Below are 25,441 nucleotides of genomic sequence, written 5' to 3' on the forward strand. Positions count from 1 at the left end.
GCTTAAAATGTAATTACGACGAGCCATTTAATACGACGAGCTTAAAAATGTAATTACTTTAGAGATGCGCAGATAAAACTCAAATAAGCTTTTGGCCAAAAGACAAAGGCTCCAATTATGGAAGTCATGATTTGCAAAGAGAGATCTTTATTACAAAAAAGACTTAAGTAAAACAATCCAGTACAAAACCTTGATCAATCGGTTTTTCCGCTTTTGGTTTGTTTTGAATTGGACTTAATTAAATTTTATTTATTGGACTTTAATTATTTTCAAAAAAAGTTTATAGTTTCTTACGAAAACTGGTCGGAACATTCTGTGCTACTTGTGAAGCAACCGGCTATCTTTATTCAAGTTTTCTTTTCTTTTCCTAATCATGGCTTACATTAAAAGGGGTTTTGCAGAATTTATCAAACAAAAACTAATTCTGAATTATGTTTCTCGAAACTGTTTAATAGTATGAACTAGTCACAACCACTCTGAATCCTTAATTTATATACCAGTCATGATCAATTTGTAACTTTTTTATGCTACTTTGTGATTTAACCGCCGTTGAATAAATTCCATAGTTTTTCTTTGAAATAAAAAACTAGTGTGAAGGTTCTGGAAGTAAATCTAACTGAGAATCGCTGAGCCAGCGAGTAGAGAAAAATGTGTTAGGCAAGCTGTTGAAACAATTTTTTCAAAATTGAGAACCTAGTCTTCGAAGCAAAAAAAGTGCTTGCCCGGCACCGAAAAAACGAATACATTTTAAAAAATTGGTCTGAAAAAAAACCAATGAAAAAGTTTTTTTTTAATTTTTGGAATTTTTTTTGGAATAAACGTGCATAATTTTACGGTGCACATACCAATTAGTCCCATGCCAAACATTCCAAAAAAATTAATAAAACAAGTCCCAAGAAACAAACAAGTTTAAAACAGTCCGAAACCATATGAATTTTTGACCTTGATCTTTTGGCTCCGACCGTTAAAATTTTCGCTGTGAATCATCAAACACGAGCGTAATTAAAGAACCAAAAATTGGAAAATAAATTACATCAAAATGGAAGTCCACATGGTATAGTGGTTAAAGCGTACACTGCTCAAAATCTTAAGATCAAAGGACTGAATCCCGGGCGGCACAAAAAATTTCAAAACTTCCAAAAAAAAGTTGGCTAAACAAAAAACGGGTATTTTCTTATGACAAAAAATGGGATCAAACTCAGAGAAATGGACGAACAGGAAAGGAAATTCAACACACTGGATGTAACTAAAATGCCGGTAAAACGTATCGCTGCCGGTTTTAATCGACTCTTGCTCAATTTTGAAAACAAAAACAGAGAAACTAATTAAAAATCTTTTGCGTGGCAATGTTGAATAAATTTTAAAAACAAAAAAATATGTTAGTAGTTCGATATTAAAACTACACCTCCTTAGAAACTCAGTGATACCGTTGATTTGCTTTGACCTAATCATACTCTCTTGTAATTTATTGCCCTGCGCGATTTTTTAAAGTAAAATCTTGGCATTCTTCTGATCGTCCTTGAATTTCTCGATGAGTTTCAACAAAGGAAGGGTGCTTGATGATAACTAATTTTACGAAAATGCTGTTCAAATATTCTACAGCGTTATTGATGCAGGAAAGGTCATTTTTTATTCTTTGATGGCTACTCCATTTTGATTTTTTTCTGGAAGCAGACCTTAAACAACTTAAACATGAGGTACAAGGCTTTCTTCAGTTGGAACGTGTTTTTACAAATTTGGTGACATTCGGAGCAGTCCAAAAGGTTCCATCCCAGAACCAATCATCTGATAGTCTAAGTATGTCTGGTACAGGTAATGTGGCGAACACAGTAACCCGATCTTAATCTTGGAGACCGGAGTCGTGCACGAAAAACTGCTTCACATCGTGAGTTTTTGTAGGACTAGAGGTAATTCGAGTGATCTTTAACAATCTCAATGCAGTGCTCTTTTTTACATACACGTCTATTGCAACTGCTTTGTGTACATCGCTAGGAAAGAGACTTTCATGGCAGTGTTCGGTGTTTATTATATGCATGCACTTCAAAGTTAGTGACTCAGAAATTTTGTTTGTAAGCATAGTTTTAAATGATTTTAAGCAAACAGTTTTTGATTAGGTGGAACCAAGTGTTCGAAATTGAAACAACTTGAGCTTTTTGAATATTTTTGACTGAATCAAACAAAAAGACCATCTTTTAATTGTGTTAGTTTTTGCTTCGAGGATTGTTGCTGTTACTGAGTGGACGCTGTTGTTATCTAAGTGGTTCCACATTCTCTGCTATACTGCTTTTTATCATCCGGATTAGATAGAACCAAAAATTGTTTAAACCATGCGAAGTTTTCTCAATATTTCGTGGAACAATTATCTTTTTTTATCAATTGGAATTTTTTTCGGACCGACTTTTAGACTTTTTTGTGACTGTTTTTATGGGACTGTTTGTTTTTGGACCTGATATGACTTTTGGACTAATTTGAACTGGACAAATTTTGTTTTTTGGCCTTTTGTACAGACAAGATTTTTATACCGACACGACTTTCATTGTTTTTTGTCAAGATAGTAGCATTCGAATCGTTAATTAAAGTTCTAAGCTTATTTTTAGAGAAACATGGTCAGAATCTTTTTTGTTAGATCACACAAAATCTAACAGACAAGATATAAAAGGGTTTCAAATAAACCTCACTTTGATTGTAAAAAAGTAATCCTTGGGAGTCAAACGAGCTTTAGTATTGAGCTTAAATATGTGATATAAAACAACTGAGGCAAAATTGAAACAACTGAAACATGGAAATCGAAAGCAAAAGGGATAAAAAATAAAATAATACAAATACATTTTCATCCAAAAACAAAACTTAGTTATGTTTTTTACACTTTTGAGAAGCTTGTGAAAACGTTATCTGACGTTGATGACTGCGAAGAGCTTTGAGACACTTTTCTATCTTCGTTTTTTCTCGGACGACGCATTTGGAAAGTGTAAAGTGACTGCTCGCTAGCTGGCGATCCTGTAATCGAAGGCAGCGGTCCTCCGAACTCGGAAGTCGAGTTGACGGGTCCCATGAGAAGCGCCGAATTGTCACTCATCCGTCTCCGTCTTCGATTCCCGATGGCGCACTTCACGTACGGAACCCTGGATGCAACAGATGGTCGCATGTTGGCTCTCTGAGGTGTTGGAGGCCTAACATCGGGTTCTGGACTTGAGATTTGGATTCCCTCATTTGGAATGTAGGAGTACTGGGGACTGAGGTCATCAGAAGGGGGAGGAGGGAACTCATTGTGACACATGGGGGCGCTAGAGGAGGAGGTACTCTGAAGGTAGGGGGGTCGGAGAAAGGTCTCTTGTGCATCTCTTGCGACCACATTCTGCACCGGATAAGTTTTGGCGTTCTGAATTTAAAAAAAACTGGCATAAAACACCGAGTTAAGAAAACAATCAGCCCTATTTTGGACCCAAATTCGCTAATTTTTATAAGAATCACTAACTTAATCATTCGTTTTTTTTTGTGAAATTTCCAAAAATTGACTGTTTTTTTACCGAAAAAATGAATGTAAATAATAGACTAGGGGCTAAAATAATATTGAAGTTTTGTCAGGCGATTCGAAAATAAACTAAAACTTACTTTTCTTGTTATAGTAGACCCGTTGTTTTCAGACCCAGTTGTCCTGTAGTTAGATCTCGGGTACGTCGCCTCGTATGCTGTTTCCTTTTTCCTTCTTCGGGTCACTATCACCCCCGCGATGCCGTATGTCGCGAATACTCCACAAATCAGACCAAGTACGAGAGACGGCGTCGCGACTAGAATGAATTCAAGTGCCAATTCTCGGTTCTCCGACAAATCCAGCACTAATTGTTCAAAGCTAGTTGGAGGTCGGGAGTTTTGATGCGTCAAATTCTCAGGTCCAAAATTTTCTGAAGCATGCCTCAAATTGAAGTCAACCAATGATTTAAGAAGTTTGTGAAATTTTCAAATACACGTTTAAAAATATCTTGTTTTCTTTTAATTACATGGTGTTAAATTATTTTGTCCATTCCTCAATTCTTGCCTATTAATTGTAAAGTGATGTTTTGAAATTTAGTAAATGGGCGAATTTGAACTTACCTTGACCCAAGTAATCGACTGCTAAAACGGTTAGTCTGGATGGCGAGATATTGCTGCTTGATTTTGCTTCTGGGCAAAAATCGAAAGTAGAATTGGGCGATGCTTTTATTTTTAATTCGCTTTCTGTTAGCCCGTTGCTAGCTTTCGTGACGCAAGTTTGAGATGTTTCGTTCCAACTGCAGAAAGGATCCTTTTCGCAAACTCTAAAATAGACCATTGAACTTTTTTGACCCAAGATTGTTCAAAAATAATGAGGGATTTTACGTTACGGCCATTGATATCCATTTTCAAAATGCACAATAAAATAGCATGAATGGATTTCTCCTCCGAAAAATGACCAAGTCAGCATCCTCCCGAAAACATTGGGGTGGACTTTTAATTTTCTTCACTTGGTCTTTTTTGGGGAAATATAGTAAATTGACCACCCCCCCCCCCCCCCATCAAAAATATCCCCATTGTGTAATTTTACAATCTTTCCTTTTAAAAAAAAAATGTTTCTCTAACCTGCAGATATAAGTTTGGCAACCGTGTTTTTCAAGCAGAAGAGGTCTTGAGTGGTCTATTGCGACGAACAGTCTCTCTCCAACTATTTCTATCTGCTTGATGAACGCTTTCGGCTGGCTGGACGGCAAAAATTTAGCAATCACGGTAGTCGAGTACGTTTCAGGGTTGACCAAAGTCTTCAAAATGACGCCGTCTTGTGAGGCGAAAAACATCAGAAAATTCGACGAACTATAAGATAATCTTTCAATTGAAAACATTGATAAAAGATGGTCTTCTCTTGTCTGCAAAAAGATAGGGTTTCTAGACTCAATATTTTTCGGCTTAGTTGACGTCAGCTCGTTTTCGCACTTTTCAAGGCGGATGTCGTTGATTCTGTGAACACACAGAGCGGATGCTTCCGGTGCATTTGGCCACGTGTTGTATAAGGCGAAAAGCTGGTTGGATGTGATGTCATAATGTGTGGCTACTAGTCGGCTGAAAACGAATGACGGCAGAGACGAGTCTTTCTGAAATTCATCAAAACTCCGTTATTTGTTTCATTAAAAATGTTTTTAAAATAAAGCGAAGTATTTCCAAGATGGTAATTAAATGTTAATTATTTTTTATTCTCACAAAATCATAGGTCAATCACTGCAAGTCAATTAACTATCATATTCAAAATAGTCAAAAATAGTCAAAAATTTCAAAAAATGCTCTACAAACGGCATCTTTGGCCTGTTTTTGCAAAAAAAAAATTGCACGCGGCGAAGGAAACTTTGGCAGAATAGAATCTGTTAAGTTTTTTTGGAGAGCTCGAAAAACAGTCAATTTTATCGACCTGTCAAAATTTTCAAAAACTTTTCGAACTAACTTCAAATTTTTCAAAAAATGAAAAAAAAATCAAGGATCGTTCCCTGCTTAAACCCCCACCCTTATTCTACAAGAGTGAGTACTTGCCTCGTGATAAAAAGAGCACTTCAATTCAGCCATGTTGCGAGTTTTTTCAAGGCCGCCGAGCGTATCGCTCTGGTTTTTCGGTCTCGTATTGCACACTTTCGAAATTCTGTTCACGTATGCTCTGACGTCGTTAGCGTCCGACGAAATTCTTTCACGCGACATGTAAAATGCGACACTGCCTTTCATAAATCCACCGACCAGAGCCAAAAGTTTTGATTCATGATGAAACGACAACTTGGACTCGGATCTCGATTTATAGAACTCGCGAATTCTTTGTCCTCCCCGCCATAGCTCGACTGTAGTAAGGGTATTCTTTTGTTTGTTTTTCCCACTTATAACTAGAAAATTCTCCCCTTTGTTTGAGCTGCAATAATTTTGGGGCCATGATTTATTAGCTGCTTGGCTCCAAGAACCTTTTTGATATACAAGTAAAGGCGGTTCTGGATTCAAACGTGAATCGTTACAGAAGTAAAAGCTACCCGAGCCTTTGAAATTAAGAAATCCGTGTGGTTTCAAAGTTTCTCCCTTTTTAACGAAAAAGTTAAAGTTCGAAATGTTGTGAACAAGTTTCAGCTCGGCAAAATTTACCTCGAGGAACCCATTATCAGAACTCAGTAAAGAGAGTGTTTCGCTTTGGTGGTACAGTAACACTGAATTTGACAGCCCTTCTAAAAAGTTGTCAGGTAAAGTTTTAGCTGGGTGAATAAATATAGTCCCAGCTTCGGGTTTTAGATCAGGGTCAATCAGCGATTTTTTATGACAAAAGCAAGTTTCAGAAAATAAACACAGATAATAAAGAATAAATACGATTGAATTTTTAAAAACCATTGTAAATCTCACAATATTCAATTTAAACCAGAAGTGGTAAATTGAAAAAATATATATAAAAAAAAACACTTTATCTGAAAAATGAAAATAGTCGTATGTTACAATAAAAACTGCATTTTAGTCTTGCCAAACCTCGAGCACAAACGTCGCAAATAAAGAGGTTAATAACTAATTACTGGTGATTCGATGAGTAACTAGCCAATAAACATTTTGACCGATGAAAAGTCTGATTTAGTACAAATAGTACAAACTAGTATATAGTAAATTGAAAGTTGAGGCGAGTTGTTTTTGAGCATAAATAACAATGTCTGGACTCTATGCGCATGTTCAGACTAGTCTAATCGATGAGCAGCCGAATATCTAGGCCTCCCTCAATGTCTAAACAAAGGCAGAGGTGCGGTACACGTTCAAGGTGTTGAGCACCAATAGGGAGGGGGGTTGTTTTATCAACTCTGATCGTACCCGGGAAGAAATTCAGAGTAAATAGTCCCAAACCCCATAAATTATATATAGGCTGTGCCAACCCAACATTAAATGGAATTACAGAATAAGTTCGAAAAAAAGCAGCCACTAACGTGCAATCTCGCATGGATAGGTGTACCTAGAATTGCCTGGTTGCCTAATGTAAAAAATGCATCGATATTTTCATTGAAATTTGAGCAATTCTTCAGTTTAATTAACACATGAATATGAAGTAAGGTCAAGACACGAGGAACCGATTAAGATAGCTGACGTTCTGAAACGTCCGGACGGTCTCGTCTGTATTTGTATTGTATGGTACAAGTATGATAGTTGGGGTTGGGCCCCTAAATAATAGATGGGTCTTGGAGAAAAAGTTTTACACCCCAAAACTATCGGAAACTTTGGGTAGAAATTGATTTAAATGCGGTTCATGGACTCACATTTCATACATATACTTGTTTTTTATAGGGGATCTAATTCTCATCATCGCCTGCTTCGGTATTTGTTTATTGTTCACCTTATTATGTAATTATTAAATCATTCTATCATTTGTATCCTATTATTCGGAGGCGGAGCAATAAGCAGAATGGTCCAAGTGCAGAATGGGTTCAAGAGCAGAAAAACAGAAAAATATTGACTTACATTGGTTTATACGGGCTAATTGATAAAACAATTATTAGAATCGTCAAAAAATACCAAGAAAACGAATAAATTATACATGAATTGACTGATTTCATTAATTTTTTTTGATTAAATCTGTTAAAAAATTCTTGATTAAATTGCTAAAATTATGCATAAAATGTTCGTTGCTTTACTATTTTTGACATTTCCGATAGTTATTTTACCGATTAGCTATAGAAGTTGATATTTTTCTATTTTTCTGCTCTTTGACCCATTCTGCTCTTAGACCATTCTGCTTATTGACTAGCCACCCTATTATTCATATCTATGGGGAATCGGCCTATTTTGCATGTGTGTCGATTAGCATATTCATGTATAAGAATGCAGTTTGAAGACTCGTTCATTTTTGTTGGTCTTAATTGACACCCAATTAAAGAAGAAATTGCATGCTAATAGGCACACATGCTAATCGCTACGCTCCCCTATCTATGTAATGAAAAAAAGGGATTGGTCCAAATCTGTGAATAGTTTCAGGACCCTTCGAAATGGACCCTCAAATTGGACTGCATTTCCTTCGCCTTCGTTCATAAGAAGTTACCTTCCCATTAAGTTAGTAGGTTCTGTGTTGTTTTATATAATTCTTTTTCTAATATCAATTCGTCAACTATTATCTATGAAATGTAACACCAAACATGTTTATCAGACATTCGAGTTTAAGTTAGAGCAAGAGGTGTTAGCATCAACGGGGGAGGGGGGGGGTCGTTATTATGCAATAATAACTCATTGTTTACATAATACACCAGCTATGAGCGTCCATGATATTTTCACGACTTCAATAAATAAGTAGAGCTAATAGAGTTAGCAATCAATTTACCTGTCCAAACTAATGCAAAACACAACCAGCGGAAAACAAAGAAAAACTTGATTAAGCTGGACAATATGAACAAACATGCAAAAAGTGAGAAAAGTTAAGCGTCATACAAATATTCAGAATATGCGATTGGTTTTTGTTTATGAAAACGGTGAGTAAATAAATATCATGTTGTTTCATGACTAATTAGTCATTTCATCGTTTGCAAGACTGTCGACGCTAATTATCCGTTGAGTAAGGTGACCTGGAGACCAGTCAGAAAGATCGCTTTTAACGGAGTGCAGCCAGTATTTAGACAGCCGCGTATTCATACTGGTCAGTATTTAGACAAATACTGTATGAACCAATCAGAATCGAGAAAAAACAAATAATCCAAAATAAATAATAATTATTTACTAATTTCTTCTTTGTCTCGATTCTGATTGGTTGAAACAGTATTTGTCTAAATACTGACCAGTATGAATACGCGGCTGTCTAAATACTGACATGTAACCGCTTTTAACACAAAAAGCTAAAAATCGATGAGCAACGAAAGGCTGGAGAAAAATTGGATCTACTTAACAATTGCCACCCCTTTCAAGAAAGAGGGGCCGATTGTTAAATAGATCAAAATGGTCAATTTTTCGACCAATCAGAATGCAGCAAAACTAGAATTCTCTATAGAAAGCTTAGAGCTAAATTACTGTATTTATTTATAAGGGTGGAGATTCTTAAGTAGGTACCATAGGGGGGGGGGATTGTTAAGTAGATCCGAAAAATTATGGTCAAAAGATTGTGATCTTGTTAACTATTCTCTCCCCCCCCCAAATTGCAATAGGGGGGAAATAAATAATAATTAGCACGGTACAAAACTCGTATATGCTTAACTGTTCAATCCTTTCTTTATAGGGGGGATTTTCGTTACAAGGTACCATAGTGGAATTGAATGAAAATCATTTTTTCCATTGAAAATATAATTTTAAGAAATTATCTTAAACTGTTTTAAATTCGTTTTTGTTACATGAGAGCAACTTTGGCATCAGAAAGTCGTTATGAGTAAAAAAAAAGCTTATCAATTAATTTTCATGTATTAAAGCTGTATGATATACTTTTTTCCATAATACACATAAGGTTTTTACGAAAAAAATTTAGCTTGCAATTTTTTTTGTGTCAATAAAGTAGCCCATGCTGTTTTCATGCAAAATTCTTTGTTTAGACAGACCTTATGTTTTGTTGTTTTTCTATGTTAACATACACTTAAGACTTACTGAAGAAAAGCTTTTAATTCAACTCCAGAGTTTGAAAAAAGGCTCATTCTAGGGTATAATTGCACGGAAAAATGGTTATCATGCTGCTCTTCCGGTTGACCAAAAATGCTAGTCATACACTTTTCATATATGAAAAAATGCTATTCAGACACTTTTAATGCAATTCCACCAGTACAGAAAAGTGCATGAAAGGTCTATGATTAGTGATTTTTCATATACTGAAAATATGATTGAAAAAATTATATTTTCTTAAATTTTAATTTCTTAAAACCGATCACATGTGGCAAAAACCTTGCTTACACAAAAGTAAATTCACCAAAGTTTTGACCGTCCCGCAATTACAACGCATCTTTAACGGCCTGAACTGTTTTATTTTTGTCTTAAAAAATGAAAAAATGAAAACAAGAAAATTTTAAGTTTTGGCAATTTTTTTTTCTAATCTGAATTTTTAGTTAATCATGCCTTGATCAAAGCATACAAAAAGATGTGCCATACAAAATAAGGCGTTCTGAGCGTTTTTGAAGAACATTAATTTGGGAAATGGAACAAAATCAACTTTTGTGTATCCAAGATTACGTTATGCGCACAAAAAACTATTTTTTTTCAGAAAAAAATTGTTTGAGCACAAAATTTGTTTTACGATTGAAAAAAGACAGTTTTGGGTCAAATTCAATATTGCATTACAACATCAAAAAGTGATGGTCAATAGATTTTCTAAATATGGAAATTGCATGATTAGCAATGTTTGTTGACAAAATATTTTTCTTAATTTTACGAAAAAACAAGAAATTTTTTTTTGAAAATTCGGGTACTTCGTTGTAGCAAAAAACTTGAACTTTGTATTTTTGTAGTTTTTTATAGACTGGTTTATGGAATTGTATGATTAGCATTTTCGGTCTATGGAGGTCAACCCGGGCTCATACCTTTTTTCTCTATGAAACTGTGTGATGTTTTCCACCCGAGGAGCTTCTATGATGTAGTCCACTTACGGGCCCGGGCGGATTTAGGGTTTTTTTCGAGAATGCGATGGATTTTCGATCAAAAAATTTTTCGACGAAATTTTTAAGTCAAACTAATTTTTTTTTCGAAAACTTTTGAAAAACAAAAAAAAAACATTTTTGAGAAACAAAACAAAATTGCGTTTATATTCGCCTTGTGACCCTTGGGCATTGCATCATCTATGGGACCCATTAACGACCACAGATAATCTTATTTATATTAATAATGATGTCACTGCTCAATCTCGAGTAGACCGTTCAAACTATTGATTGCCTAATGTGGACTGTTCAAATGAACAAACGAGATATTGAGCAAAATTTGCGCTTTTGGAGTTACGCAACTGATTTTTCAAGTGACCCTTACGTATATGAACAAGCTTGGTTTTTTGACATGTTTCATAATTTACTCTGGAAAGGTAAGTCAATAGAATAACTTAAATCAATTCAATTTGGCATAATTTCTATCAGTAGCAATTCGCTCTTACGCAATATATAACGGAACTAATTATTGCGCCTTAATCATCCCAAAATGATCTATTTGACAATGATCAAACCCCACTTTCAAACCCCTTACTTGGAAAAAAAATTGATGCAAAGTGAAAAACATTTTTTAAAACATGAGCTCAAGGCACCAATTTTTTTCACAATAAAACAACCTTTCGTCGAAAAAGTTTATTCTAAAATGTCAGGAAAGAAGAGCGCAAGCATTTTGCCAATTTTCTTCAAATATTTTCAAACTGATTTTTCTCGATACTAGAAAAAACTTTTGGGAATTTTTAAAAGTTATTCGATTCACAACTGAAAGGGCTTTAATATGATTTTACTCAACCCAGTCCAATGGTTAATTGTGGTACCTGATTTTTAGTGGAAATCAAAATGGAAAAGAAAGAAAAAACGAAAACTCACCCGAATACAAAGATTTTGTTAGCAGTAAAAGACCTCTGGGAGCGTAGAGCGTATAAAGTTCCATACATTCAGCAAATTTCGGAGCAGTAAAGACATCCCAGCTGAGAACAACGTTTTTCTCAGAGGATGAACCAATTAAATGAGGTGTCTCCTTTTCTCAGTTTGCCGATATGAGAAATTCTATCAATAAATATAGTAGTTTTTTTTCTTAAACTTTAAGGAACAATGAGTTTCGTTAGCTAAAAGTATCTTACAAATGAAATTTGTTTAAAACCGAGTGTATATCTTATTGAAACTTTATTTTACTAAACTTATTTTTAAAAATTAGATCCTTACACTAACTATAAGACGTAATCACTCGCTAGACTCCGGCGAAATTAGACAAAAATTTTAATAATGAAAAACATTCTTTCGACACGAGTGAAAGTGCCTAATTATTACGTATCACTCGACTCATTCCGACCATTACTTGTGGCACCTAACTTTGCGTTTATTATATGTCAGGGCGTCTATTATATGTCACCTAATTTTATGTCAGGTTTTGTTTTTATATTTAGCCCAACTTCACTGAAAGTTGACTGCGTATGGGTATCAATCTCGCAATCTTTGAACTGCGAGTATATATGCATCAGATTAAAATGCGGATGGAATCGCTGCTGGAATAGAAAATCATTTTTCTATAATCGAATTAAATATGTTTGGTAAATCATCTGCACTAATCCAAACTCACTAAAAGCAAACTAAGTGGTCATAATAATTGGTGTAACGCCAAGAACTAATGAAGTGCTGATTTAATTCATCTGGTTGAGATTGAACAAAAAAAGATGAGAACTAATTACACTTTAAAATTTTACCAAAAGTTTTATATTGCAAATAAAGTTGCAAATTTCGGGGTCAATATTTAACCCCAAAAGCGTGTCGATTTGGTTTCCTTCAGTAATTCATAACTTACGCTAAATATAATGAGTCAAAAGATGAGCAAATTTTAACAAATTGAATCTCTCATCCAGTCATTTTTCTCTTTTAAAGCTTTCCAAACTGATTATGTGATGACTTCTTTTTGATATTTTTGTAGACAATTTTGAAATTTTTGACAAACCCCCGGACCTTGACATACAAAGTTTTCAAAACTCTTTTTGGGCTCCTATCTCCAAGTTTTAAGAGTATTATGCTTTAATCAAATTTTATTCCTCCTAAGAATGCTCAATTTTAGTTTTGAGATTTCCGTATGCTCTGACGTCGTTAGCGTCCGACGAAATTCTTTCACGCGACATGTAAAATGCGACACTGCCTTTCATAAATCCACCGACCAGAGCCAAAAGTTTTGATTCATGATGAAACGACAACTTGGACTCGGATCTCGATTTATAGAACTCGCGAATTCTTTGTCCTCCCCGCCATAGCTCGACTGTAGTAAGGGTATTCTTTTGTTTGTTTTTCCCACTTATAACTAGAAAAATCTCCCCTTTGTTTGAGCTGCAATAATTTTGGGGCCATGATTTATTAGCTGCTTGGCTCCAAGAACCTTTTTGATATACAAGTAAAGGCGGTTCTGGATTCAAACGTGAATCGTTACAGAAGTAAAAGCTACCCGAGCCTTTGAAATTAAGAAATCCGTGTGGTTTCAAAGTTTCTCCCTTTTTAACGAAAAAGTTAAAGTTCGAAATGTTGTGAACAAGTTTCAGCTCGGCAAAATTTACCTCGAGGAACCCATTATCAGAACTCAGTAAAGAGAGTGTTTCGCTTTGGTGGTACAGTAACACTGAATTTGACAGCCCTTCTAAAAAGTAGTCCGGTAAAGTTTTAGCTGGGTGAATAAATATAGTCCCAGCTTCGGGTTTTAGATCAGGATCAATCAGCGATTTTTTATGACAAAAGCAAGTTTCAGAAAATAAACAAAGAATAAATACGATTGAATTTTTAAAAACTATTGTAAATCTCACAATATTCAATTTAAACCAGAAGTGGTAAATTGAAAAAATATATATAAAAAAAAACACTTTATCTGAAAAATGAAAATAGTCGTATGTTACAATAAAAACTGCATTTTAGTCTTGCCAAACCTCGAGCACAAACGTCGCAAATAAAGAGGTTAATAACTAATTACTGGTGATTCGATGAGTAACTAGCCAATAAACATTTTGACCGATGAAAAGTCTGATTTAGTACAAATAGTACAAACTAGTATATAGTAAATTGAAAGTTGAGGCGAGTTGTTTTTGAGCATAAATAACAATGTCTGGACTCTATGCGCATGTTCAGACTAGTCTAATCGATGAGCAGCCGAATATCTAGGCCTCCCTCAATGTCTAAACAAAGGCAGAGGTGCGGTACACGTTCAAGGTGTTGAGCACCAATAGGGAGGGGGGTTGTTTTATCAACTCTGATCGTACCCGGGAAGAAATTCAGAGTAAATAGTCCCAAACCCCATAAATTATATATAGGCTGTGCCAACCCAACATTAAATGGAATTACAGAATAAATTCGAAAAAAAGCAGCCACTAACGTGCAATCTCGCATGGATAGGTGTACCTAGAATTGCCTGGTTGCCTAATGTAAAAAATGCATCGATATTTTCATTGAAATTTGAGCAATTCTTCAGTTTAATTAACACATGAATATGAAGTAAGGTCAAGACACGAGGAACCGATTAAGATAGCTGACATTCTGAAACGTCCGGACGGTCTCGTCTGTATTTGTATGGTACAAGTATGGTACGGTCTAGTTGGGGTTGGAACCCTAAATAATAGATGGGTCTTGGAGAAAAAGTTTTAGGCCCCAAAACTATCGGAAACTTTGGGTAGAAAGTGATTTAAATGCGGTTCATGGACTCACATTTCATACATATACTTGTTTTTTATAGGGATCTAATTCTCATCATCACCTGTTTGAGCTGCAATAATTTTGGGGCCATGATTTATTAGCTGCTTGGCTCCAAGAACCTTTTTGATATACAAGTAAAGGCGGTTCTGGATTCAAACGTGAATCGTTACAGAAGTAAAAGCTACCCGAGCCTTTGAAATTAAGAAATCCGTGTGGTTTCAAAGTTTCTCCCTTTTTAACGAAAAAGTTAAAGTTCGAAATGTTGTGAACAAGTTTCAGCTCGGCAAAATTTACCTCGAGGAACCCATTATCAGAACTCAGTAAAGAGAGTGTTTCGCTTTGGTGGTACAGTAACACTGAATTTGACAGCCCTTCTAAAAAGTTGTCCGGTAAAGTTTTAGCTGGGTGAATAAATATAGTCCCAGCTTCGGGTTTTAGATCAGGATCAATCAGCGATTTTTTATGACAAAAGCAAGTTTCAGAAAATAAACAAAGAATAAATACGATTGAATTTTTAAAAACTATTGTAAATCTCACAATATTCAATTTAAACCAGAAGTGGTAAATTGAAAAAATATATATAAAAAAAAACACTTTATCTGAAAAATGAAAATAGTCGTATGTTACAATAAAAACTGCATTTTAGTCTCGCCAAACCTCGAGCACAAACGTCGCAAATAAAGAGGTTAATAACTAATTACTGGTGATTCGATGAGTAACTAGCCAATAAACATTTTGACCGATGAAAAGTCTGATTTAGTACAAATAGTACAAACTAGTATATAGTAAATTGAAAGTTGAGGCGAGTTGTTTTTGAGCATAAATAACAATGTCTGGACTCTATGCGCATGTTCAGACTAGTCTAATCGACAAGCAGCCGAATATCTAGGCCTCCCTCAATGTCTAAACAAAGGCAGAGGTGCGGTACACGTTCAAGGTGTTGAGCACCAATAGGGAGGGGGGTTGTTTTATCAACTCTGATCGTACCCGGGAAGAAATTCAGAGTAAATAGTCCCAAACCCCATAAATTATATATAGGCTGTGCCAACCCAACATTAAATGGAATTACAGAATAAATTCGAAAAAAAGCAGCCACTAACGTGCAATCTCGCATGGATAGGTGTACCTAGAATTGCCTGGTTGCCTAATGTAAAAAATGCATCGATATTTTCATTGAAATTTGAGCAATTCTTCAGTTTAATTAACACATGAATATGAAGTAAGGTCAAGACACGAGGAACCGATTAAGATAGCTGACATTCTGAAACGTCCGGACGGTCTCGTCTGTATTTGTATGGTACAAGTATGGTACGGTCTAGTTGGGGTTGGAACCCTAAATAATAGATGGGTCTTGGAGAAAAAGTTTTAGGCCCCAAAACTATCGGAAACTTTGGGTAGAAAGTGATTTAAATGCGGTTCATGGACTCACATTTCATACATATACTTGTTTTTTATAGGGATCTAATTCTCATCATCACCTGCTTCGGTATTTGTTTATTGTTCACCGTATTATGTAATTATTAAATCATTCTATCATTTGTATCCTATTATTCGGAGGCGGAGCAATAAGCAGAATGGTCCAAGTGCAGAATGGGTTCAAGAGCAGAAAAACAGACAAATATTGACTTATATTGGTTTCGTCAAAAAATACCAAGAAAACGAATAAATTATACATGAATTGACTAATTTCATTAAGTTTTTTGATTAAATTTGTTTAAAAATTCTTGATTAAATTGTTCAAATTATGCATAAAATGTTCGTTGCTTCGCTATTATTGACATTTCCGATAATTATTTTACCAATTAGCTTATAGAAGTTGATATTTTTCTATTTTTCTGCTCTTGGACCCATTCTGCTCTTAGACCATTCTGCTTATTGACTAGCCACCCTATTATTCATATCTATGGGGAATCGGCCTATTTTGCATGTGTGTAGATTAGCATACCCATGTATAAGAATGCAGTTTGAAGACTCGTTCATTTTTTTGGTCTTAATTGACACCCAATTAAAGAAGAAATTGCATGCTAATAGGCAGACATGCTAATCGCGGGTGCCGGACATCAAGCCGACGGGACTTCAAGCCGAATCGTAAAATTAGGGACTTCAAGCCAAAAATTTTCTCATTAAGTCATGAAATAAGATTAATTTGAACACTTTTCTGAAGATTTTCTCATTTTCATTATCTTTAGTCGGTATTTATCAGCGTTTTCATAAAATTTAAACCTCCAAATGATGTTTAGGAAAGTTGAAAAATAAAACACGGCTAAAGGCAAATTTTTTGTTTATAATTCATGCTATTCAAAAACCGGCTGATATTATTAACGGATGTCAATCCTAAGTGATTCATTGTCATAAATAACGCTTATTATGGACTAAACTAGCGTAAGATTTTGAAAAGCAACGTTGTACAGATGAAAAAATATTGATTTGAGGTACTTGTAAAGTTTAATTTTCGGCCTCAAGTCCCTTCGGCTTGAAGTCCCGTCGGCTTGTTGTCCTAGACCCGCTAATCGCTACGCTCCCATCTCTATGTAATGAAAAAAAGGGATTGGTCCAAATCTGTGAATAGTTTCAGGACCCTTCGAAATGGACCCTCAAATTGGACTGCATTTCCTTCGCCTTCGTTCATAAGAAGTTACCTTCCCATTAAGTTAGTAGGTTCTGTGTTGTTTTTTATAAATTCTTTTTCTAATATCAATTCGTCAACTATTATCTATGAAATGTAACACCAAACATGTTTATCAGACATTCGAGTTTAAGTTAGAGCAAGAGGTGTTAGCATCAACGGGGGAGGGGGGGGGGGGTCGTTATTATGCAATAATAACTCATTGTTTACATAATACACCAGCTATGAGCGTCCATGATATTTTCACGACTTCAACAAATAAGTAGAGCTAATAGAGTTAGCAATCAATTTACCTGTCCAAACTAATGCAAAACACAACCAGCGGAAAACAAAGAAAAACTTGATTAAGCTGGACAATATGAACAAACATGCAAAAAGTGAGAAAAATTAAGCGTCATACAAATATTCAGAATATGCGATTGGTTTTTGTTTATGAAAACGGTGAGTAAATAAATATCATGTTGTTTCATGACTAATTAGTCATTTCATCGTTTGCAAGACTAATTAGTCATTTCATCGACGCTAATTATCCGTTGAGTAATGTGACCTGGAGACCAGTCAGAAAGATCGCTTTTAACACAAAAAGCTAAAAATCGATGAGCAACGAAAGGCTGGAGAAAAATTGGATCTACTTAACAATTGCCACCCCTTTCAAGAAAGAGGGGCCGATTGTTAAATAGATCAAAATGGTCAATTTTTCGACCAATCAGAATGCAGCAAAACTAGAATTCTCTATAGAAAGCTTAGAGCTAAATTACTGTATTTATTTATAAGGGTGGAGATTCTTAAGTAGGTACCATAGGGGGGGATTGTTAAGTAGATCCGAAAAATTATGGTCAAAAGATTGTGATCTTGTTAACTATTCTCTCCCCCCCCCAAATTGCAATAGGGGGGAAATAAATAATAATTAGCACGGTACAAAACTCGTATATGCTTAACTGTTCAATCCTTTCTTTATAGGGGGGATTTTCGTTACAAGGTACCATAGTGGAATTGAATGAAAATCATTTTTTCCATTGAAAATATAATTTTAAGAAATTATCTTAAACTGTTTTAAATTCGTTTTTGTTACATGAGAGCAACTTTGGCATCAAAAAGTCGTTATGAGTAAAAAAAAGCTTATCAATTAATTTTCATGTATTAAAGCTGTATGATATACTTTTTTCCATAATACAATATCGCACTTCTGAGATCACATAAGGTTTTTACGAAAAAAATTTAGCTTGCAATTTTTTTTGTGTCAATAAAGTAGCCCATGCTGTTTTCATGCAAAATTCTTTGTTTAGACAGACCTTATGTTTTGTTGTTTTTCTATGTTAACATACACTTAAGACTTACTGAAGAAAAGCTTTTAATTCAACTCCAGAGTTTGAAAAAAGGCTCATTCTAGGGTATAATTGCACGGAAAAATGGTTATCATGCTGCTCTTCCGGTTGACCAAAAATGCTAGTCATACACTTTTCATATATGAAAAAATGCTCTTCAGACACTTTTAATGCAATTCCACCAGTACAGAAAAGTGCATGAAAGGTCTATGATTAGTGATTTTTCATATACTGAAAATATGATTAAAAAAATTATATTTTCTTAAATTTTAATTTCTTAAAACCGATCACATGTGGCAAAAACCTTGCTTACACAAAAGTAAACTCACCAAAGTTTTGACCGTCCCGCAATTACAACGCATCTTTAACGGCCTGAACTGTTTTATTTTTGTCTTAAAAAATGATAAAATGAAAACAGGAAAATTTTAAGTTTTGGCAATTTTTTTTTCTAATCTGAATTTTTAGTTAATCATGCCTTGATCAAAGCATACAAAAAGATGTGCCATACAAAATAAGGCGTTCTGAGCGTTTTTGAAGAACATTAATTTGGGAAATGGAACAAAATCAACTTTTGTGTATCCAAGATTACGTTATGCGCACAAAAAACTATTTTTTTTCAGAAAAAAATTGTTTGAGCACAAAATTTGTTTTACGATTGAAAAAAGACAGTTTTGGGTCAAATTCAATATTGCATTACAACATCAAAAAGTGATGGTCAATAGATTTTCTAAATATGGAAATTGCATGATTAGCAATGTTTGTTGACAAAATATTTTTCTTAAATTTACGAAAAAACAAGAAATTTTTTTTTGAAAATTCGGGTACTTCGTTGTAGCAAAAAACTTGAACTTTGTATTTTTGTAGTTTTTTATAGACTGGTTTATGGAATTGTATGATTAGCATTTTCGGTCTATGGAGGTCAACCCGGGCTCATACCTTTTTTCTCTATGAAACTGTATGATGTTTTCCACCCGAGGAGCTTCTATGATGTAGTCCACTTACGGGCCCGGGCGGATTTAGGGTTTTTTCGAGAATGCGATGGATTTTCGATCAAAAAATTTTTCGACGAAATTTTTAAGTCAAACTAATTTTTTTTCGAAAACTTTTGAAAAACAAAAAAAAACATTTTTGAGAAACAAAACAAAATTGCGTTTATATTCGCCTTGTGACCCTTGGGCATTGCATCATCTATGGGACCCATTAACGACCACAGATAATCTTATTTATATTAATAATGATGTCACTGCTCAATCTCGAGTAGACCGTTCAAACTATTGATTGCCTAATGTGGACTGTTCAAATGAACAAACGAGATATTGAGCAAAATTTGCGCTTTTGGAGTTACGCAACTGATTTTTCAAGTGACCCTTACGTATATGAACAAGCTTGGTTTTTTGACATGTTTCATAATTTACTCTGGAAAGGTAAGTCAATAGAATAACTTAAATCAATTCAATTTGGCATAATTTCTATCAGTAGCAATTCGCTCTTACGCAATATATAACGGAACTAATTATTGCGCCTTAATCATCCCAAAATGATCTATTTGACAATGATCAAACCCAACTTTCAAACCCCTTACTTGGAAAAAAAATTGATGCAAAGTGAAAAACATTTCTTAAAACATGAGCTCAAGGCACCAATTTTTTTCACAATAAAACAACCTTTCGTCGAAAAAGTTTATTCTAAAATGTCAGGAAAGAAGAGCGCAAGCATTTTGCCAATTTTCTTCAAATATTTTCAAACTGATTTTTCTCGATACTAGAAAAAACTTTTGGGAATTTTTAAAAGTTATTCGATTCACAACTGAAGGGGCTTTAATATGATTTTACTCAACCCAGTCCAATGGTTAATTGTGGTACCTGATTTTTAGTGGAAATCAAAATGGAAAAGAAAGAAAAAACGAAAACTCACCCGAATACAAAGATTTTGTTAGCAGTAAAAGACCTCTGGGAGCGTAGAGCGTATAAAGTTCCATACATTCAGCAAATTTCGGAGCAGTAAAGACATCCCAGCTGAGAACAACGTTTTTCTCAGAGGATGAACCAATTAAATGAGGTGTCTCCTTTTCTCAGTTTGCCGATATGAGAAATTCTATCAATAAATATAGTAGTTTTTTTTCTTAAACTTTAAGGAACAATGAGTTTCGTTAGCTAAAAGTATCTTACAAATGAAATTTGTTTAAAACCGAGTGTATATCTTATTGAAACTTTATTTTACTAAACTTATTTTTAAAAATTAGATCCTTACACTAACTATAAGACGTAATCACTCGCTAGACTCCGGCGAAATTAGACAAAAATTTTAATAATGAAAAACATTCTTTCGACACGAGTGAAAGTGCCTAATTATTACGTATCACTCGACTCATTCCGACCATTACTTGTGGCACCTAACTTTGCGTTTATTATATGTCAGGGCGTTTATTATATGTCACCTAATTTTATGTCAGGTTTTGTTTTATATTTAGCCCAACTTCACTGAAAGTTGACTGCGTATGGGTATCAATCTCGCAATCTTTGAACTGCGAGTATATATGCATCAGATTAAAATGCGGATGGAATCGCTGCTGGAATAGAAAATCATTTTTCTATAATCGAATTAAATATGTTTGGTAAATCATCTGCACTAATCCAAACTCACTAAAAGCAAACTAAGTGGTCATAATAATTGGTGTAACGCCAAGAACTAATGAAGTGCTGATTTAATTCATCTGGTTGAGATTGAACAAAAAAAGATGAGAACTAATTACACTTTAAAATTTTACCAAAAGTTTTATATTGCAAATAAAGTTGCGAATTTCGGGGTCAATATTTAACCCCAAAAGCGTGTCGATTTGGTTTCCTTCAGTAATTCATAACTTACGCTAAATATAATGAGTCAAAAGATGAGCAGATTTTAACAAATTGAATCTCTCATCCAGTCATTTTTCTCTTTTAAAGCTTTCCAAACTGATTATGTGATGACTTCTTTTTGATATTTTTGTAGACAATTTTGAAATTTTTGACAAACCCCCGGACCTTGACATACAAAGTTTTCAAAACTCTTTTTGGGCTCCTATCTCCAAGTTTTAAGAGTATTATGCTTTAATCAAATTTATTCCTCCTAAGAATGCTCAATTTTAGTTTTGAGATTTCCGTATGCTCTGACGTCGTTAGCGTCCGACGAAATTCTTTCACGCGACATGTAAAATGCGACACTGCCTTTCATAAATCCACCGACCAGAGCCAAAAGTTTTGATTCATGATGAAACGACAACTTGGACTCGGATCTCGATTTATAGAACTCGCGAATTCTTTGTCCTCCCCGCCATAGCTCGACTGTAGTAAGGGTAGTCTTTTGTTTGTTTTTCCCACTTATAACTAGAAAAATCTCCCCTTTGTTTGAGCTGCAATAATTTTGGGGCCATGATTTATTAGCTGCTTGGCTCCAAGAACCTTTTTGATATACAAGTAAAGGCGGTTCTGGATTCAAACGTGATTCGTTACAGAAGTAAAAGCTACCCGAGCCTTTGAAATTAAGAAATCCGTGTGGTTTCAAAGTTTCTCCCTTTTTAACGAAAAAGTTAAAGTTCGAAATGTTGTGAACAAGTATCAACTCGGCAAAATTTACCTCGAGGAACCCATTATCAGAACTCAGTAAAGAGAGTGTTTCGCCTTGGTGGTACAGTAACACTGAATTTGACAGCCCTTCTAAAAAGTTGTCCGGTAAAGTTTTAGCTGGGTGAATAAATATAGTCCCAGCTTCGGGTTTTAGATCAGGATCAATTAGCGATTTTTTATGACAAAAGCAGGTTTCAGAAAATAAACAAAGAATAAATACGATTGAATTTTTAAAAACTATTGTAAATCTCACAATATTCAATTTAAACCAGAAGTGGTAAATTGAAAAATATATATATAAAAAAAAACACTTTAATCTGAAAAATGAAAATAGTCGTATGTTACAATAAAAACTGCGTTTTAGTCTTGCCAAACCTCGAGCAAAAACGTCGCAAATAAAGAGGTTAATAACTAATTACTGGTGATTCGATGAGTAACTAGCCAATAAACATTTTGACCGATGAAAAGTCTGATTTAGTACAAATAGTACAAACTAGTATATAGTAAATTGAAAGTTTAGGTGAGTTGTTTTCGAGCATTAATAACAATGTCTGGACTCTATGCGCATGTTCAGACTAGTCTAATCGATGAGCAGCCGAATATCTAGGCCTCCCTCAATGTCTAAACAAAGGCAGAGGTGCGGTACACGTTCAAGGTGTTGAGCACCAATAGGGAGGGGGGTTGTTTTATCAACTCTGATCGTACCCGGGAAGAAATTCAGAGTAAATAGTCCCAAACCCCATAAATTATATATAGGCTGTGCCAACCCATTATTAAATGGAATTACAGAATAAGTTCGAAAAAAAAACAGCCACTAACGTGCAATCTCGCATGGATAGGTGTACCTAGAATTGCCTGGTTGCCTAATGTAAAAAATGCATCGATATTTTCATTGAAATTTGAGCAATTCTTCAGTTTAATTAACACATGAATATGAAGTAAGGTCAAGACACGAGGAACCGATTAAGATAGCTGACATTCTGAAACGTCCGGACGGTCTCGTCTGTATTTGTATGGTACAAGTATGGTACGGTCTAGTTGGGGTTGGAACCCTAAATAATAGATGGGTCTTGGAGAAAAAGTTTTAGGCCCCAAAACTATCGGAAACTTTGGGTAGAAAGTGATTTAAATGCGGTTCATGGACTCACATTTCATACATATACTTGTTTTTTATAGGGATCTAATTCTCATCATCACCTGCTTCGGTATTTGTTTATTGTTCACCGTATTATGTAATTATTAAATCATTCTATCATTTGTATCCTATTATTCGGAGGCGGAGCAATGAGCAGAATGGTCCAAGTGCAGAATGGGTTCAAGAGCAGAAAAACAGACAAATATTGACTTATATTGGTTTCGTCAAAAAATACCAAGAAAACGAATAAATTATACATGAATTGACTAATTTCATTAAGTTTTTTGATTAAATTTGTTTAAAAATTCTTGATTAAATTGTTCAAATTATGCATAAAATGTTCGTTGCTTCGCTATTATTGACATTTCCGATAATTATTTTACCAATTAGCTTATAGAAGTTGATATTTTTCTATTTTTCTGCTATTGGACCCATTCTGCTCTTAGACCATTCTGCTTATTGACTAGCCACCCTATTATTCATATCTATGGGGAATCGGCCTATTTTGCATGTGTGTAGATTAGCATACCCATGTATAAGAATGCAGTTTGAAGACTCGTTCATTTTTTTGGTCTTAATTGACACCCAATTGAAGAAGAAATTGCATGCTAATAGGCAGACATGCTAATCGCGGGTGCCGGACATCAAGCCGACGGGACTTCAAGCCGAATCGTAAAATTAGGGACTTCAAGCCAAAAATTTTCTCAATAAGTCATGAAATAAGATTAATTTGAACACTTTTCTGAAGATTTTCTCATTTTCATTATCTTTAGTCGGTATTTATCAGCGTTTTCATAAAATTTAAACCTCCAAATGATGTTTAGGAAAGTTGAAAAATAAAACACGGCTAAAGGCAAGTTTTTTGTTTATAATTCATGCTATTCAAAAACCGGCTGATATTATTAAAGGATGTCAATCCTAAGTGATTCATTGTCATAAATAACGCTTATTATGGACTAAACTAGCGTAAGATTTTGAAAAGCAACGTTGTACAGATGAAAAAATATTGATTTGAGGTACTTGTAAAGTTTAATTTTCGGCCTCAAGTCCCTTTGGCTTGAAGTCCCGTCGGCTTGTTGTCCTAGACCCGCTAATCGCTACGCTCCCATATCTATGTAATGAAAAAAAGGGATTGGTCCAAATCTGTGAATAGTTTCAGGACCCTTCGAAATGGACCCTCAAATTGGACTGCATTTCCTTCGCCTTCGTTCATAAGAAGTTACCTTCCCATTAAGTTAGTAGGTTCTGTGTTGTTTTATATAATTCTTTTTCTAATATCAATTCGTCAACTATTATCTATGAAATGTAACACCAAACATGTTTATCAGACATTCGAGTTTAAGTTAGAGCAAGAGGTGTTAGCATCAACGGGGGAGGGGGGGGGGGGTCGTTATTATGCAATAATAACTCATTGTTTACATAATACACCAGCTATGAGCGTCCATGATATTTTCACGACTTCAATAAATAAGTAGAGCTAATAGAGTTAGCAATCAATTTACCTGTCCAAACTAATGCAAAACACAACCAGCGGAAAACAAAGAAAAACTTGATTAAGCTGGACAATATGAACAAACATGCAAAAAGTGAGAAAAGTTAAGCGTCATACAAATATTCAGAATATGCGATTGGTTTTTGTTTATGAAAACGGTGAGTAAATAAATATCATGTTGTTTCATGACTAATTAGTCATTTCATCGTTTGCAAGACTGTCGACGCTAATTATCCGTTGAGTAAGGTGACCTGGAGACCAGTCAGAAAGATCGCTTTTAACGGAGTGCAGCCAGTATTTAGACAGCCGCGTATTCATACTGGTCAGTATTTAGACAAATACTGTATGAACCAATCAGAATCGAGAAAAAACAAATAATCCAAAATAAATAATAATTATTTACTAATTTCTTCTTTGTCTCGATTCTGATTGGTTGAAACAGTATTTGTCTAAATACTGACCAGTATGAATACGCGGCTGTCTAAATACTGACATGTAACCGCTTTTAACACAAAAAGCTAAAAATCGATGAGCAACGAAAGGCTGGAGAAAAATTGGATCTACTTAACAATTGCCACCCCTTTCAAGAAAGAGGGGCCGATTGTTAAATAGATCAAAATGGTCAATTTTTCGACCAATCAGAATGCAGCAAAACTAGAATTCTCTATAGAAAGCTTAGAGCTAAATTACTGTATTTATTTATAAGGGTGGAGATTCTTAAGTAGGTACCATAGGGGGGGGGGGGATTGTTAAGTAGATCCGAAAAATTATGGTCAAAAGATTGTGATCTTGTTAACTATTCTCTCCCCCCCCCAAATTGCAATAGGGGGGAAATAAATAATAATTAGCAAGGTACAAAACTCGTATATGCTTAACTGTTCAATCCTTTCTTTATAGGGGGGATTTTCATTACAAGGTACCATAGTGGAATTGAATGAAAATCATTTTTTCCATTGAAAATATAATTTTAAGA

At 34.7% G+C, this 25,441-nt stretch overlaps 1 protein-coding gene across 2 annotated transcripts; it reads right to left on the reverse strand.

Moving 5' to 3' along the window:
* Nucleotides 1-2,735: 2,735 nt before the first annotated feature.
* On the reverse strand, nt 2,736-8,410 carry LOC134857141 (uncharacterized). Of its 2 annotated transcripts, XM_063873516.1 has the most exons (6): nt 8,318-8,410; nt 5,533-6,738; nt 4,597-5,102; nt 4,093-4,295; nt 3,613-3,902; nt 2,736-3,379 (listed from the first exon to the last, which is right to left on the reverse strand). In XM_063873516.1, exons 2-6 carry the CDS (start codon nt 6,358-6,360, stop codon nt 2,861-2,863), a joined length of 2,346 nt encoding a protein of 781 aa, XP_063729586.1. In that variant the 5' UTR covers nt 6,361-6,738; nt 8,318-8,410; the 3' UTR covers nt 2,736-2,860. The 2 variants fall into 2 exon arrangements, with proteins under 2 accessions (XP_063729586.1, XP_063729585.1); XM_063873515.1 differs by lacking the exon at nt 8,318-8,410 and having other exon boundaries at nt 5,533-6,784.
* Between the last annotated feature and the right edge of the window lie 17,031 nt (nt 8,411-25,441).

The sequence above is a fragment of the Symsagittifera roscoffensis genome, chromosome 1 (assembly GCF_963678635.1).
Source record: "Symsagittifera roscoffensis chromosome 1, txSymRosc1.1, whole genome shotgun sequence".
Taxonomy (NCBI): domain Eukaryota; kingdom Metazoa; phylum Xenacoelomorpha; order Acoela; family Convolutidae; genus Symsagittifera; species Symsagittifera roscoffensis.

Bases quoted from the DNA above. Each gene is read 5' to 3' on its own strand.
- LOC134857141 (XM_063873516.1), bottom strand. From the start codon at position 6,360: ATGGTTTTTAAAAATTCAATCGTATTTATTCTTTATTATCTGTGTTTA. The intron at 5,103-5,532 runs GCAAGTACTCAC...GATGAATTTCAG, and splicing joins AGTGCTCTTTTTATCACGAG to AAAGACTCGTCTCTGCCGTC. The intron at 3,903-4,092 runs GTAAGTTCAAAT...GGCATGCTTCAG, and splicing joins AGTCGATTACTTGGGTCAAG to AAAATTTTGGACCTGAGAAT.